Raw genomic sequence first — 16,079 nt, 5'->3', positions numbered from 1 at the left:
CTAGGCTACTTCTGGAACCTGCTTGCTGCTCTAATAGGACTGGCCATAAGATCTGAAGCTGTCATAGAGGCTGGTATGTACTGTTTCTTTCACATCTTTGGGGGTGGGAGGGGGTCAGTGACACTAGGAGAGAAGGGGAGTCATGCCTTAATCCTTCCAGTGGTCATCTGGTCATTTAGGGCACCTTTTTGTAACTTAAGTCATGAGTGAGACAGGTCTAGACCCAGTGTGCTGGAGCCGGCTCGCAAGGGACAGTTGTTAATTTTTGTAGCATTTTGCAAGCCGGTTATTCAGGCAGGGCGAGCCGGTTTGCTTCTCCTCCCCCCCGAGCCACAGGGTCCTAGTACATACCTGAAGGCAGTCACCCTGGTGGTCTAGTAGATTCTTCGGGGTAGGAAAGATCCCCAGTCTTTTCTGCCCACTGCTGGCGCTGACCCTCCCGCTGCTGCATCGCTCTTTAAAAATGGTTGCCGAAACTTCCAGCAGCTTGTAAGTCCTTGTAAGTCTTGGCAGCTATGATAAAGGAGATTCAGCAGGAGGAGAGTCAGCGCCAGCAGCAGGCAGGAAAGACTAGGGATCTTTCCTGCCCAGAAGAATCTACTAGACCACCAGGGTGACTGCCTTCAGGTATGTGCTAGGACCCTGTGGCTCGGGAGACTGGGGGAGCGGGGAGGAGGTCTGGAATAGGTGGGGTGGGGACCGTGGGAAGGATACTGTAAAAAAAAGTTGTATTTTCAAACATGCCAGCTTGTGCATATGGATGTACACAGAGGAAGTATAATAGGGGAATAACTTTCATAGGTAGAGGAGTAATTTGTTATAAATCTTAATCGGTGTCATTTGGAGGGGCTGATTATAGGAACACCCTAACCCTGTTATATTGGTGCAGCGATATGTTTTCTCCTGGTAAAGGGCTTCTACAACAGACATCATGTTATAAGAATCAGGTGCTCAACATTCAGAGTTTCTATCTATTTATTTACTTATTTATGGCATTTTATCCCATATTAAACATGAATTAGATTGGAACCTGGGAGAAGTTAAAAATCATTTTTTTTAAAGGGGAATATTCTGGGTCTTCAACGATGACACGCTGGAGCATCTACAGAGCTAGGTAGGGGGTTATTTGCTGCATTTCCCACCAACCTGGGCCCCCAGTCCACCTCTGTGCCCCCCCCCCCCCCAAAAAAAAAAAATAAATTGCAGGGCTGGCTATACCCGGGGAGACAGCCTGTTAAAAATTTACCAGCACACCACTGTCTAGACCAAATCATCTTTTATCCCTGGACGTTTTTGCTTTGTTCCATTATGACAGAAAAACATCCAATTTTTGAGAATGCCCAAATCCTGCCCAAATCTTTGAACTCCAGGCTCTTTTCAGAATGGATTTGACCACCATGAATGGTAAGGAAAATGCAAATTCTGAAATCCCAGAGCCTTCTGTACTCTGTATGTACAGTTAACCTTCTAATTAATAGGTTGCACAGAGAGAGGGCTCTCCTATATTCTTAGTTTCACAAGGTGAGCCGGTTGATATTGTGTATCTGGATTTTCAGAAGGCGTTTGACAAAGTACTTCATGAAAGACTCCAGAGGAAATTGGAGAGTCATGGGATAGGAGGTAGGGCTCTATTGTGGATTAAAAATTGATTAACAGATAGAAAACAGAGAGTAGGGTTACATGGTCAGTATTCTCAATGGAGAAGGGTAGTTAGTTCCCCAGGGGTCTGTGCTGGGACCACTGCTTTTTAACATATTTATAAATGACCTAGAGATGGGAGTAGCTAGTGAGGTAATTAAATTTGCTGATGACACAAAGTTATTCAAAGTTGTTAAATCGCGGGAGGATTGTGAAAAACTACAAGAGGACCTTACGAGACTGGGAGACTGGGCGTCTAGATGGCAGATGACGTTTAATGTGAGCAAGTGCAAAGTGATGCATGTGGGAAAGAGGAACTCAAACTATAACTACGTCATGCAAGGTTCCACGTTAGGAGTCACAAACAGAGAAAGGGACCTAGGTATCATCATTGATGATACATTGAAATCTTCTGCTCAATGTGCTGCTGCGGCTAGGAAAGAAAATAGAATGTTGGGTATTATTAGGAAAGGGATGGAAAACAAAAATGAGGAAATTATTATGCCATTGTATCGCTCCATGGTGCGACCGCACCTCGAGTATTGTGTTCAATGTAGTGGAATTGGAAAAGGTGCAGAGAAGGGTGACAAAGATGATTCAGGGGATGAGATGACTTCCCTATGAGGAAAGGCTGAAGAGGCTGGGGCTCTTCAGCTTGGAGAAAAGGTGGCTGAGGGGAGATATAATAGAGGTCTATAAGATAATGAGTGGAATGGAACGGGTTGATGTGGAGCGTCTGTTTACTCTTTCCAAAATACTAGGACAAGGGAGCATGCGATGAAGCTGCAGTGTAGTAAATTTAAAACGAATTGGAGGAAGTTTTTCTTCACTCAACGCGTGGTTAGACTCTGGAATTCATTGCCAGAGAAGGTGGTTGGGGCGGTTGGCTTAGCGGAGTTTAAAAAAAGGTTGGACGGCTTCCTGGAGGAAAAGGACAAACAATGTAATTGAATGGACGTAGGAACAATTCACTATTTCTGGGATGGCCGGGACGAAATGCTTGTTCTTTTCGCCACTGTCGGAGACAGGGTGCTAGGCTCGATGGACCCTTGGTCTGTTCCAGCAAGGCAATGCTTATGTCTTTAGAATTTTATGAACAGGCACTGTCACAGCTTTCTTAGGGAGGCTCATGAATTGGAAGATATCCAATGCCTTTTTCCTGGGCTCTTTCTGTGCCTCTAAGGAAAATTGTGATGCAAAGGAGCAGATCTAGCAGCTGCTAGTTTTCCTGTTGAATTGTTTTGTGAGGCTGCCATCTCTTGGAATGAACTGTTTTGAACCAAGGTGGTAAAGTTGCACACAACTTGTTTTTTTTTTTTTTCAGCCCCTGACACAGCACTTGCATGGGCGAAGCATGGCCAGTGTCAGGCTCATTTTAGTTCCAGACCTCGCATGAATAAAGTGCTTTTGAAAGGAATTCTCCTTTGGAGAAGCTCCTTTGCATTGCCATTTTGGATTTTGTGGATCGCTTGCCCTGTTGTTTCTTTAGACCTCTAAAGAACATTGGACAGCTTTAGCCATCTCCCAAACAAACTCTGTGAATGATAGTTCCTCTGGGGAAGATTTACTCCTCTTATGTGGTGGGGAGGGACCCGATAGTAGACCAGTAGATTCCTTTGAGAAAGCTTCAGCTCCTCTTCAGAAAATCAGGCATGCTCTGAGTCAGTCTTATAGACGTACTCAGCCAGAGATGTCTCTGCATGTCTCTAACTGTAGGCCAAGGGTGATGCCAGGGACCTCAGGTGCAACAGGGAAGCTTCCTCTCTTGAAGGACTGGAGATCAACATCTGTGTGATCAGCATTGACTGAGCACCTTTGAGGGCCTGGTGTTGATGCATCTCCAGCAGGTATCATATGGGTCTTGACTATTGGTTGGACTATCTCAAGCCTCAACATCAATGCCAAAGTTGTCACTTTGTATCAAGAAAAAAACCACTCCAACCATTCCTTAAACTTCATGAACTGATCCTCAAAGGCTGCCATCGACAAAGGTGGGGGCATCACAATCGGAGTGGCCACATCCTATTGAGTCACTTGGGGTGTACTGGAAACTAGGTCTTAGCTCTATAAAGGCTGTCATACTCCCTACAATACCACAAAGGATGAGCGGTCTTCACTTCAGGGTCCTCGGTTCCTCAGTGATCTCAGCGCCACACTCTGAAGGGACTCGATATCTGTGTGTCCCAGCCTTCATCTGACATTCACCATTTTTGTCCCTCAGTGCTAATGAGGAAGAGGATGAATCCTTCCTCTTCCTTGGGAGGGAATTGGATGATGCTTGATTCCGATGGCCTCTGTCAATGCACGAAGTTGAGGGTGATCGAGACACTCTAAAAGTCAATGTGTCCCCATGTCCAATGCCACTCCTGGAGCCTTGGAGACCAATGCCTCCAATCCTGAAGTTGATAGACTGGTTTTATTGAGGCTAAAATCGATTTGCACTGGCTCTAAGAACCACAAATTTCTCTCTTTGACATCTGTGAACACAGAATATAGTAAGAGGGGTCATGGTCTAGCCCCAGGCATTCCAGGCACAAGGTATGAGTATCTGTGATGGATATGGTCCTGCTGCACCAGAAGCACTTCTTAAAACCACTGAGACTTTTTTTCTAGAACATGCCCAAAAAAATAGCTGTATCAAAATCAAACGACTCAGTATAGAGAAATATATCTGACCAGGTGCTTGAGGCCTGATCCAAACTGATGATGAAAAATAAAAGAAACTTTAAAATCACCTGAAAAACCTATCTGCAGCTAATGGGAGAAAAAGAGACTCTGTATGACAGCAACAGGTCTTACATAGCAAAATCTTTAAAACTGGAAGCAAACAAATCATGAGCAGTGAGGGCAGTGCTAACTAAACACTACCTTTCAGGATGTGGAAAAATGGCCACTGATGAGGTTCCGTGCAACAGTGGTAGGCAGGAAAGTGCTTCCATGTACACTAAAATGCTCCCAAAAGCTTGTGTAAAGCTGGACTGTTCCCATGCTGGGTTCTGTTGGATATCACCCACATGTGACTTTGATTGTCTTCCCATATATGTCAATCATTATATATTAGATTTCCCAAATGATGCTGGTTTTAAGTCAGCTAATGCAACTATATAAAGAAATCAAATTACCATTTGAGCAATAATACATGAGCTCATGGATTCGGCCCAAGCGCTTGATATCACTCTCAGGTGTAAACAGTGGGAAGTAAACTTGCTGCATCAATGGAAACTTTTCTTGCATTTCTCGCTCAATGTCTGCTAGGTGTACATTTTCTTGTAACTGAAATAAGAGAGAAAAGTGGCAGACATATGATAACATTTTATTAAATCAGGAAAGATTTTCAAATATACTATAGAAAAGGATGGGCAAACTATGGCACTTAGCCAAAACTAGCCAATCAAGTCATTTTTTCTCAGTGTGCTTCAGTTTGATTAAATTCAATTATCTCTGGCTGCCCAATGCCATAATTCCATAGCTGTTTTGACAATGACATCAAGGAAGGCCCAAAATGTCTATTCTGGGTGATACACAAATCTCAGTGTGTCAAAGGGGAAAATTCTGGGTCTTCACCGATGACATGCTGGAGTATCTACAGAGCGGTAGGGGGTTGTTTGCTGCATTTTCCACCAACCTATCCAGCCCAAGACCCTCACCACCGCTCCTATTGAGGCTGCATCTCCATGTCATATGGTATAAGATTTTCTCATGAGCTACTAAAAGAAAAGAGTAATGTAGACTTGCAATGATGCAAAGTTTTATTGAAAAGGAGAAATATATGGGCTTTTTAAAGCAAAACAAAGCCTCATTTTTTATAATGAGTATAAACAAAAAAAGTTTAGATTATATAAAGTTAAAAAAAAAATAGCACATTGGGGCTGATATTCAGACCGCGGTAGGCAGCCCAGCTAACTGTCTAGGAACAGCTCCCGGCCGGTTAAATAGCGCTGAATATCAGGTGGATTGTTTCTCCTTTCCCTTCCATAATTATTTTTTGAAAGCATTGTAAAACCCCCGTTTTTATAAATAGAAAAAAAAAATCTGTTCTCGAGTCTGTGCTATATGAACGAGAATTGTTTTGTAGCATGAGTTTATTTTTGAAAATTTAAGATCAGAAACCTTCATTTTTAAAATATATTCAGCCTCAGCTGCTGCCACCTAATCCTAATTTTTGGATTATCAGAGACACAAACTATTTCTTTTATTGGGGGAAAATATGCAGCCCATTGCCTCCCCCTTCCAACCAGAGCTCCAAATGGAATCCATCCACCCTGGGACCTGGTTTAAGTGTGCTCAACTAATGTACCCTTGAGTGAAGCAAAAGGTTGATATTGGCTGAACTTTGAATTTCCTTCAGTTTGTGAGCCATATAAAAGCATCAAGAAGTAGCAATCCTAGCTATCAGTCATTTTGTCTGTTGCCTTGTTTCCAACTCCATCTTTGACTGTGACTCTCTGTATAACACTATGTGGGAATGTGAATGAGGGTGGGCCTGAAGACCTGATAAACAGAGCCACACAGCGGGTTAGAGGTGAACACAAAATAATTTATTAATGTGCCAGGTGAGGTTGGCCTGTCTGTTTTACAGGTAGGGAAGAATGAACACAAAACTTAGAGCCCTGTTTACTAAGGCGTGTTAGTGTTTTTAGCACGCCTTCACTTAGCGCACACGCTAACCATGGAACATTGTAGCCACGTGCATGGTTCACGCACGTACATAGTTAACACGCGTTAAAAATGCTAGCATGCCTATAATGCTGCTTAATAAACAGGGCCCTTAGTTCTCAAATTCATGAATTGAGCATCTGTGAGTCACACATTTGGGTGGAGGTATAGGCAATAGCGTTCTTCTTCTTCCTTGCCGGTCAGTAATGAGTAGAGAGGTTTGTTTATGTAAAGGCTGTATTGTTTTAATTATTAGGGGAACTTTATTTATGCTGTATATTGCATAGAATCACTTCAAATGCAAAAAAAAAAAAATACAAACAAAAAAAGGGCAGAACCAATTGTAAACTGTATACCAAATATTCTGCCACAATTACTCCACCAAAGACTGAAATAAATGCCCTAAAATACTAATAAATATTTATTATTATTATTATTATTATTATTATTATATTTTAGAAAAATATGCTTTGTAAGATATGAGAACTTTCAGTTTAATCACCATGGCATCCAGCACTTGGTATTAAGAGCTATAATAATATCAGCTATGTATTGATAATGTTACAACATCATAGCACTCTCTATACCTCAGTGAATTAGGTGCAGTAATGAATTCTTCATTTATCAAAATATCATATACTACAATGGTCCAAAATTTTACCAACATTGTTGTTGTTTTAATTCATGGTGGTAATAAACCGATTACAACATTACCACCATGAATTAAAACAACGAACAGTCTGTGTTTCAATTCCCGGTCTACAATGTCTGTTTCTGACTCTGCCCACTTGTTTGACGTGCCTACTACCTCCATTTCCGGTCTACAGTGTCTGTTCTTGACTCCGTCTTTGACTCTGCCCACTTATTTGATGCTCCTACTACCCCCGTTCCTGGTCTACAGTGCGTTCCTGACTCTGCCTTTCACTACACCCACTTATTTGATGCTCCTGCTACTTTCAGTATATAACAGTGATATCTGTGGTGCACAGTTGAAATTTTACCAAAATTGCTGTTGTTTTAATTCATAGTGGTAACACTTTAATCTGTTCGTTTGTGTTTCCATTCCCGGAATACAGTGTCTTTTCCTGACTCCGCCCACTTGTTTGACACTCCTACTACCTTCGGAAACCAATTGAGAAGAACAATTATCTCTCATATGACAGTTGTCATCCACGTCGTTTGAGAGATTTCTTGCCTATTAGTCAGTTTCTGTGCATGACACATGTTCAACAGATGATGAATGCATCATTATATGAGAAGGGTTTATTCAAAAAGGATCTTGAAACAAGCATTTTTCAGAGCTTTGAATGCTAATTTCCAATTATTACTTCAGGAAAGTAGACAGGATAGTATGCAGAAACAAGTTTGTATAGTATCCTATTCCAACAGGGTTTCTGAGATAGCAAACAGCATAAGTAAACATTGGTATGTTTTACAGTTGCATGAGATTTTCAAACAGGGCCAAACACATTTCACATTGCTTACACCAGAGCCAAACACATATCAGACATGATAGGTCATTCTGCTTTTGCCGATTTTAAAAATGAACATAGTGGACATGAGGCTTGTGTACATTGTGATAGAACAATTGCTTGTTCACAATGTAGATTCTGTAAGAAAGAGCTACAAACAGTTATTCATCCCGTGGCTGGCTGCGAAGTGCTGATGACGGAAAATTTTTTATACAGAATGGTACAAAAGGTGGCACGTCTCATTCACTGGAAACTCTGTAAGCATCCAAAGAAACAAAAGGGCAGCTGAACTACAAGATCCAAGGTGGGCACAAAACAGCAAATCAGTGATAATAGAAAAGTCTAAAGTTTATTCACCACATAAATGCATAAATACATAACAGCCCAACAAGGCCAGGGGCTGTTAAACACTGTTTATAGCCAAAAACATGTATAACGTGAAAAAAAAAAAAGCAATGTAGAAATCCAAATCACATGCATATAAATAAAGGAGAGGTGAAATAAACTCACATCTCCAAAAGGTGTGATCCAAAGATATTACCTAATGGTTAGAAGCTAAAGGCAAAAAAAAATAATCATTAAAAGAATTTGTAACCCATTCCCATATTGACCAGCAAAACTTGCAGAAATCAGATCAATCAGCTCAAAAAGGCTAATACTCACATACCTTTCCTCCAGCAACTCACGGTGAATCTGCTACAGCTGTGTTGGTGTTTGCTCTTTGAGTAGTCTGTCTGAGGGTCAGAGTTCACTGAACTCAATAAATAGCTTTTTGCGTATCTAATTAAAATATGTTTATTAGCATATCTGAGTGGAGGAGTGGCCTAGTGGTTAGGGTGGTGGACTCTGGTCCTGGGGAACTGAGGAACTGAGTTCAATTCCCACTTCAGGCACAGGCAGCTCCTTGTGACTCTGAGCAAGTCACTTAACCCTCCATTGCCCCAGGTACAAATAAGTACCTGTATATGTAAGCCGCATTGAGCCTGCCATGAGTGGGAAAGCGCGTGGTACAAATGTAACTAAAATAAAAAAAACACTTTTGGTTCTAAAGAGAAGGCAGGCGTCTTGAAGCCAGTAAACGCCATATTGAAAGATTGGTGTGCATTAGAGCATAGTAACATAGTAAATGACAGCAGACAAAGACCTGTACGGTCCATCCAGTCTGCCCAACAAGACAAACTCATTTTACATGGTATATGATACTTTATATATATACCCGAGTTTGATTTGTCCATGGCTTTTCGCAGGGCACAGACCGTAGAAGTCTACCCAGTACTGTTCTTGTACTAAGTTCTAAAGCTAACATCGAAGCCCCTTAAGTTTACACTCCAGCCCATCCCTTATCTATTCAGTGACGATCAGGGCGTAGACCGTAAAAGTCTGCCTAGCTCCCGTTTTGTTTCCAATTACCGGCATCGCCACCCAATCTCCGCTAAGATTCCATGGAACCATTCCTTCTAAACAGGACTCCTTGTGTTTATCACACGCATGTTTGAATTCCGTTACTGTTTTCATCTCCACCATCTCCCGCGGGAGTGCATTCCATGTATCCACCACCTTCTACGTGAAAAAAATGCTTCCTGACATTAGTCTTGAGTCTGCTTCCCTTCAACCTCAATTCATGTCCTCTAGTTCTATCGCCTTCCCATCTCCGGAAAAGGTTTGTTTGCGGATTAATACCTTTCAAATATTTGAATGTCTATATCATAGTAAGTGTATACTTTGCTGTGATTTTTGTAATATATATCAAAGGCACTGATTAATTACTATATATATTTTGTAGGTTCTAAGAGCACTTAGTCCTCTGATGAAGCTTGATAAAAGAGTGAAATGGAGAGTCCCGTTGGGTACAAGAATCAAGCTAAGAGCCTTTTGTATTGAACTGTAATATTTTATGAAGAAACTAGTAAAAGAGGCCCATTTCGAACAGAAAGGAAACGGGCGCTAGAAAGGTTCCAGGGCCCCTCCCCCCTCCTGTTCCCCCCTCTCCATTTGGAGAAGTCACGGTGCACAATTTTTATACAATAAATTAAAATTATAAAAATAAGTGAAATAACAGAGATTAATAGTAAATTTAAAAATCAAAATTTGGAGGTTTTTTGACTAATGATAAGATTGGGGTCCAATATGAGCTGGCACTAGGACATTACACTTGCTGCCAAGCCAGGACAACTGAGTTCTTTTCCTCCATTTAATTATAGTAATTCAAAGTTCCAGAGTACAGGCGACCCTCAGGGGGAGGAATGCTGGCTTCGGCCTAACCCCTGGTAAGCCTTTCCTCAGCTGAGAGGTGCCCAGCTCTACCACCGGCTGCTTTTCAGGTGCTGTGGAGGACTTGCAGCTCATCTGTATATCCTTACAGCCTTCTCCGGGGTGACACCCAGGTCCACTCCAATCCACTCAGGGCCTCCGCTCTAGGTGCCTTCATGGCCACACCTCTCCTACTCTCCTCCGCTCTCTTTTACTCCTTCTCTTACTCTCAGCCGGTGACATCAATCCCAATCCTGGCCCCCCTCACCAACTATTATCCCAACTCTACAGATCTCACCACGACCTCTCTAACCTCATCTCTATTTCTCTACTCCCCTCCTCTTCTCTGCCCTTCTCTTGCGCCCTATGGAATGCCCGCTCTATCTGTAACAAACTCGCCTATATCCAGGACCTCTTTATCTCGCGTCACCTCCATCTGCTCGCCATAATAGAAACCTGGCTCTGCCCTGATGACTCTGCTTCAGTCACAGCCCTGTGTCATGGCGGTTATCTATTTTCACATACTCCTCACCCTGCTGGCCGTGGGGCGGTGTTGGACTACTTCTCTCTCCCTCCTCCAGATTTCAACCTCTTCTTCCACCTCAATCTCACTGTTTTTCCTCCTTTGAAGTCCACTCTATCCGCCTTTTCTCTCCTCTGCCTCTTCAAATAGCGATCATTTATCGTCCCCCTGATAAGTCCCTTTCATCCTTTCTCAGTGACTTTGACGCCTGGCTTGCCTTCTTCCATGATCCTTCCTCCCCCTCTCTCATCCTTGGTGACTTTAATATTCCTGCTAATGATCCTTCCAACTCTTATATTTCCAAGTTACTCGCTTTAACGTCCTCCTTTAATCTCCAACTATGCTCCACCTCCCCCACTCATCAAAATGGTCACTGTCTTGATCTCATCTTCTCCTCCAACTGTTCACCCTCTAGTTTCCTTGCCTCTGATCTTCCCTCTTCTGATCACCATCTTATAACTTTCACACTTAAATCTCCTCCCTCCCAGTCCCGTCCTATCTTATCTAATTTATCTAGTAATCTTCACGATATTGACCCTTCATCTCTATCCTCCCATGTTTCAAACCTCCTCTGTACTGTGGCACCATCCACGTCTGTCAACGAGGCTGTTTCTTCTTACAACAATACTCTATCCTCTGCCTTAGACACTCTTGCACCTTTGATGACCCGCCCTATAAGGCGTACAAAACCCCAACCTTGGCTGACTTCTAATATCCGCTACCTACGTTCCTGTACCCGCTCCGCCGAACGCCTCTGGCGGAAATCTCGGGCCCTTGCTGATTTCTTACACTTTAAGTTCATGCTGACCTCCTTCCAATCTGCTCTTTTACGTGCCAAACAGGATTATTATATCCAACTGACCAACTCTCTTGGCTCTAATCCTTGACTTCTCTTCACCACATTGAACTCTCTCCTCAAGGTGCCCCCTCCCCCAACTCCCCCTTCATTATCTCCTCAGACCCTTGCTGAATTCTTTCACAACAAGGTTCAAAAGATAAACCTTGCTTTCTCTACCTCACCACCTCTCCCTCCACTAGTTCGTTCCCCTCTCTCTCCTTCCCCTCATTCCCTTTCCTCCTTTCCTGAAGTTACTATTGAGGAAACTACACTTCTCCTTTCTTCCTCAAAATGTACCACCTGTTCCTCTGATCCCATTCCCACCCACCTTCTTAATGCCATCTCTCCTGCTCTTATTCCTTTTATCTGTCACATTCTCAACCTCTCACTTTCCACTGCGACTGTCCCTGCTGCCTTTAAACATGCTGTGGTCACACCTCTCCTTAAGAAGCCTTCACTCGACCCTACTTGTCCCTCTAATTACCGACCCATCTCCCTCCTTCCTTTTCTCTCCAAATTACTTGAGCATGCTGTTCACCGCCGCTGCCTTGATTTTCTCTCCTCACATGCTATTCTTGACCCACTACAATCTGGTTTTCGCCCTCTCCACTCAACCGAAACTGCGCTTACTAAAGTCTCCAATGACCTATTACTGGCTAAATCCAGAGGTCAATATTCCATCCTCATTCTTCTTGATCTTTCCGCTGCTTTTGACACTGTCGATCACAGCATACTTCTCGATACCCTGTCCTCACTTGGATTCCAGGGCTCTGTCCTTTCCTGGTTCTCTTCCTACCTCTCCCTCCGCACCTTTAGTGTTCACTCTGGTGGATCCTCTTCTACTTCTATCCCTCTGCCTGTCGGCGTACCTCAGGGTTCTGTTCTTGGTCCCCGCCTCTTTTCTATCTACACTTCTTCCCTTGGTTCATTAATCTCATCCCATGGCTTTTCCTACCATCTCTATGCTGATGACTCCCAAATCTACCTTTCTACCCCTGATATCTCACCTTGCATCCAAACCAAAGTTTCAGCGTGCTTGTCTGACATTGCTGTCTGGATGTCTCAACGCCACCTGAAATTAAATATGACCAAAACTGAGCTTCTCATTTTCCCCCCCAAACCCACCTCCCCGCTCCCCCCGTTTTCTATTTCTGTTGATGGCTCTCTCATTCACCCTGTCTCCTCAGCTCGAAACCTTGGGGTCATCTTTGACTCTTCTCTCTCCTTCTCTGCTCATATCCAGCAGATTGCCAAGACCTGTCGTTTCTTTCTCTACAACATCCGTAAAATCCGCCCCTTTCTTTCCGAGCACTCTACCAAAACCCTCATCCACACCCTTGTCACCTCTCGTTTATACTACTGCAATCTGCTTCTTGCTGGCCTCCCACTTAGTCACCTCTCCCCTCTCCAGTCGGTTCAAAACTCTGCTGCCCTTCTCGTCTTCCGCCAGGGTCGCTTTACTCATACTACCCCTCTCCTCAAGACCCTTCACTGGCTCCCTATCCATTTTCGCATCCTGTTCAAACTTCTTCTACTAACCTATAAATGTACTCACTCTGCTGCTCCCCAGTATCTCTCCACACTCGTCCTTCCCTACACCCCTTCCCGTGCACTCCGCTCCATGGATAAATCCTTCTTATCTGTTCCCTTCTCCACTACTGCCAACTCCAGACTTCGCACCTTCTGTCTCGCTGCACCCTACGCCTGGAATAAACTTCCTGAGCCCCTATATCTTGCCCCATCCTTGGCCACCTTTAAATCTAGACTGAAAGCCCACCTCTTTAACATTGCTTTTGACTCGTAACCACTTGTAACCACTCGCCTCCACCTACCCTCCTCTCTTCCTTCCCGTTCACATTAATTGATTTGATTTGCTTACTTTATTTATTTTTTTGTCTATTAGATTGTAAGCTCTTTGAGCAGGGACTGTCTTTCTTCTATGTTTGTGCAGTGCTGCGTACGCCTTGTAGCGCTATAGAAATGCTAAATAGTAGTAGTAGTACACTTTAAAAAAATGCTAAAAAATGCAAAACGCCACAAGAATTATGCATTTCGAAATGTGAATTCCAATGATATCATTGGACGCTAAAACAAACATTGGGGGGAGTGACCAAAGGAGCCTCAAATGTACTTATAAATCAATAAAAACTTCATAATATCTTAAAACTTTAGGGGGTGTTTTATGAAGTGGCGGTAAGCCCAACGGGGACTTTCTGATCGCTAATCTGGAATTAGCCCGGCAGTAGTTCCCACCCCCAGCACTACAAATATATATATTTTTTGTAGTGCCGGTGTCTACCCGGCGTTAATCAGGCAGTGCTGCGTGCTGCCCAGTTACTGCCAGGTTAGCGAGGGAGCCCTTACCACCACCTCAATGGGTGGCGGTAAGTGCTCCCGCCAAAATGGTCGGCCATTTCTTAAAATAAAAAAGACAGCCTTTTACCCACTGCAGTAAAGCGAAGTTATTTACCTGTAGCAAGTATTCTCCGAGGACAGCAGGACTTATTTTATTTATTTGTAGCATTTGTATCCCACATTTTCCTACCTATTTGCAGGCTCAATGTGGCTTACTTGTTCCGTGATGGCGATCACCAATTCCGGAATGAGAAATATACAGTTATATTGCAGGTGACAGAGTAGATTAGGAATTCAAGTAAGGAGAAATCATTTTCATAATAAGAATAAAATGGTATTACATTAAAGTTCGATTGTAATAGAAAGCAGTCCAGAATAGAGAGTTACGTTTTGTACAATTCTGGTATGAGTTTTGTTGTCTGGTGTTTAGGATGGATCATTGTGGTATGCCATATTGAACAGGTTGGTTTTTAGTAGTTTTCGGAAATTAGTTATGTCGCGTATTGTTTTTGTGGCTTTTGGTAGTGCACTCCATAGTTGTGTACTTATGTAGGAGAAGCTGGATGCATATGTTAGCTTATATTTTACTCCTTTGCAGCTGGGTAGTGGAGATTCATGAATGTACGTGATGATCTTTTAGAATTCCTGGTTGGTAAGTCTATGAGGTCTGACATGTATACCGGGGCGTCACCGAGGCTTCACCGAGGCTTATATTCTCACAAGTGGGTTACGCCGGTCTGGGCAATATGACAAGCCATAAGAGCTTTTGTGGAGCACGAGACACGCTCCATTGTGCATGCACGGGCGTCTTCCCGCCCGCTGCTCATATGCAGATACTGCAGTTAAATACTATAGCAAGTAAAAAAGAAAACAATAGGAGACAACTCCAAGAGGAGGAGGGAGAGTTTGTGAGAATATAAGCCCTGCTGTCCTCTGAGAATACCTGCTACAGGTAAGTAACTTTGCTTTCTCTGAGGACAAGCAGGGCATTAATTCTCAAAAGTGGGGTATCTCTAGCATTCAGGCACACAGAAAACAACAAACTTTGGTCAAATGTGCCTTGCAATGGCAAGGACATAACTCAGATAAACCTGAAACTATATACAACTGAAGGAGAGTGCAGCATGGAACAAAATAAAATGGGTCTAGGAGGGTGGAGTTGGATTATAGACCCCAAACAGATTCTGCAACACTGTCTGCCCGAACTGACTATCGCTTTGGATATCCTGCTCAAGGCAGTAATGAGATATGTATGTGTGAACTGAAGACCACGTCGCAGCCTTGCAAATTTCTTCAATGGAGGCTGACCGAAATTGGGCTACCAATGTCAGCCATGGCTCTAATAACATTATGAACCTTGACATGACCATCCAGAGTCAGCCCAGCCTAGGCATAAGTGAAAGAAATGCACTCTGCCAGCCAATTAGTGATTGTGCTTTTCCCAATGGTGACCCCCATCCTATTGGGATTAAAAGAAACAAAAGTTGGGTGGACTGTCTGTGGGGCCTTGTCCGCTCCATGTAGTAGGCCAATGCTCGCTTGCAGTCCAAGGTGTGCAAAGTGCTCTCACCAGGATGAGCATGAGGTCTGGGTAAGAATGTTGGCAAGACAACTGACTGGTTCAGATGGAACTCTGACACAACCTTTGGCAGGAACTTAGGGTGCTTGCAGAGGACTACTCTGTTGAAACTTAGTATAAGGTGCATCCACTACTAAAGCCTGAAGCTCACTGACCCTGTAAGCTGAAGTAACAGCCACAAAGAAAATGACCTTTGAGGTCAAGTACTTCAGATGGCAGGAATTTAGTGGCTTGAAAGGAGCTCCCATCAGCTAGGTGAGAATGACACGGAGGTCCCATGATGCAGGTGGAGATTTGACAGGGGGCTTTGAGAAAAGCTAACCTTTCATGAAGCGAACAACTAGAGGCTGTCCAGAGATGGGTTTACCCTCTACGCGCTGATGATAAGCACTAATTGCACTGAGGTGAACCCTTACAGAGTTGGTCTTGAGACCAGACTCAGAAAGGTGCAGAAGGTATTGAAACAAGGACTGTGTAAGACAGTAAACAGGATCTAGGGCCTTGCCCTCACACCAGACAGCAAACCTCCTCCATTTGAATAAACACCTCTTAGTGGAATCTTTCCTGGAAGCCAGCAAGACTTGGGAGACACCCTCTGACAGACTGAGAGAAGCAAATTCTAGGCTCTCAACATCTAGGTCATAAGGGCCAGAGTCGGAAGGTTGGAATATAGAAGATAAATCTCATTCTTCATGATGAGGATCAGAAAACACTCCAATTTCCATGGTTCTTCAGAGGATAACTCCAGAAGAAGAAGGAACCGGATCT

General features: G+C 43.4%; 1 protein-coding gene across 1 annotated transcript in view; it reads right to left on the bottom strand.

Annotated features, from left to right (window-relative positions):
* Positions 1 to 16,079, bottom strand: part of SPAG17 (sperm associated antigen 17) — a 994,731-nt gene that overhangs the window by 693,283 nt on the left and 285,369 nt on the right. The window contains exon 13 of the mRNA XM_030205033.1: positions 4,761 to 4,911. Within this exon, the coding sequence (XP_030060893.1) occupies positions 4,761 to 4,911 (151 nt within the window). The remainder of the gene's footprint in view (positions 1 to 4,760; positions 4,912 to 16,079) is intronic.

The sequence above is a fragment of the Microcaecilia unicolor genome, chromosome 5 (assembly GCF_901765095.1).
Source record: "Microcaecilia unicolor chromosome 5, aMicUni1.1, whole genome shotgun sequence".
NCBI lineage: Eukaryota > Metazoa > Chordata > Amphibia > Gymnophiona > Siphonopidae > Microcaecilia > Microcaecilia unicolor.
Note: the sequence above shows the minus strand (reverse complement) of the source record. Positions and strands in the feature narration are given on the sequence as shown.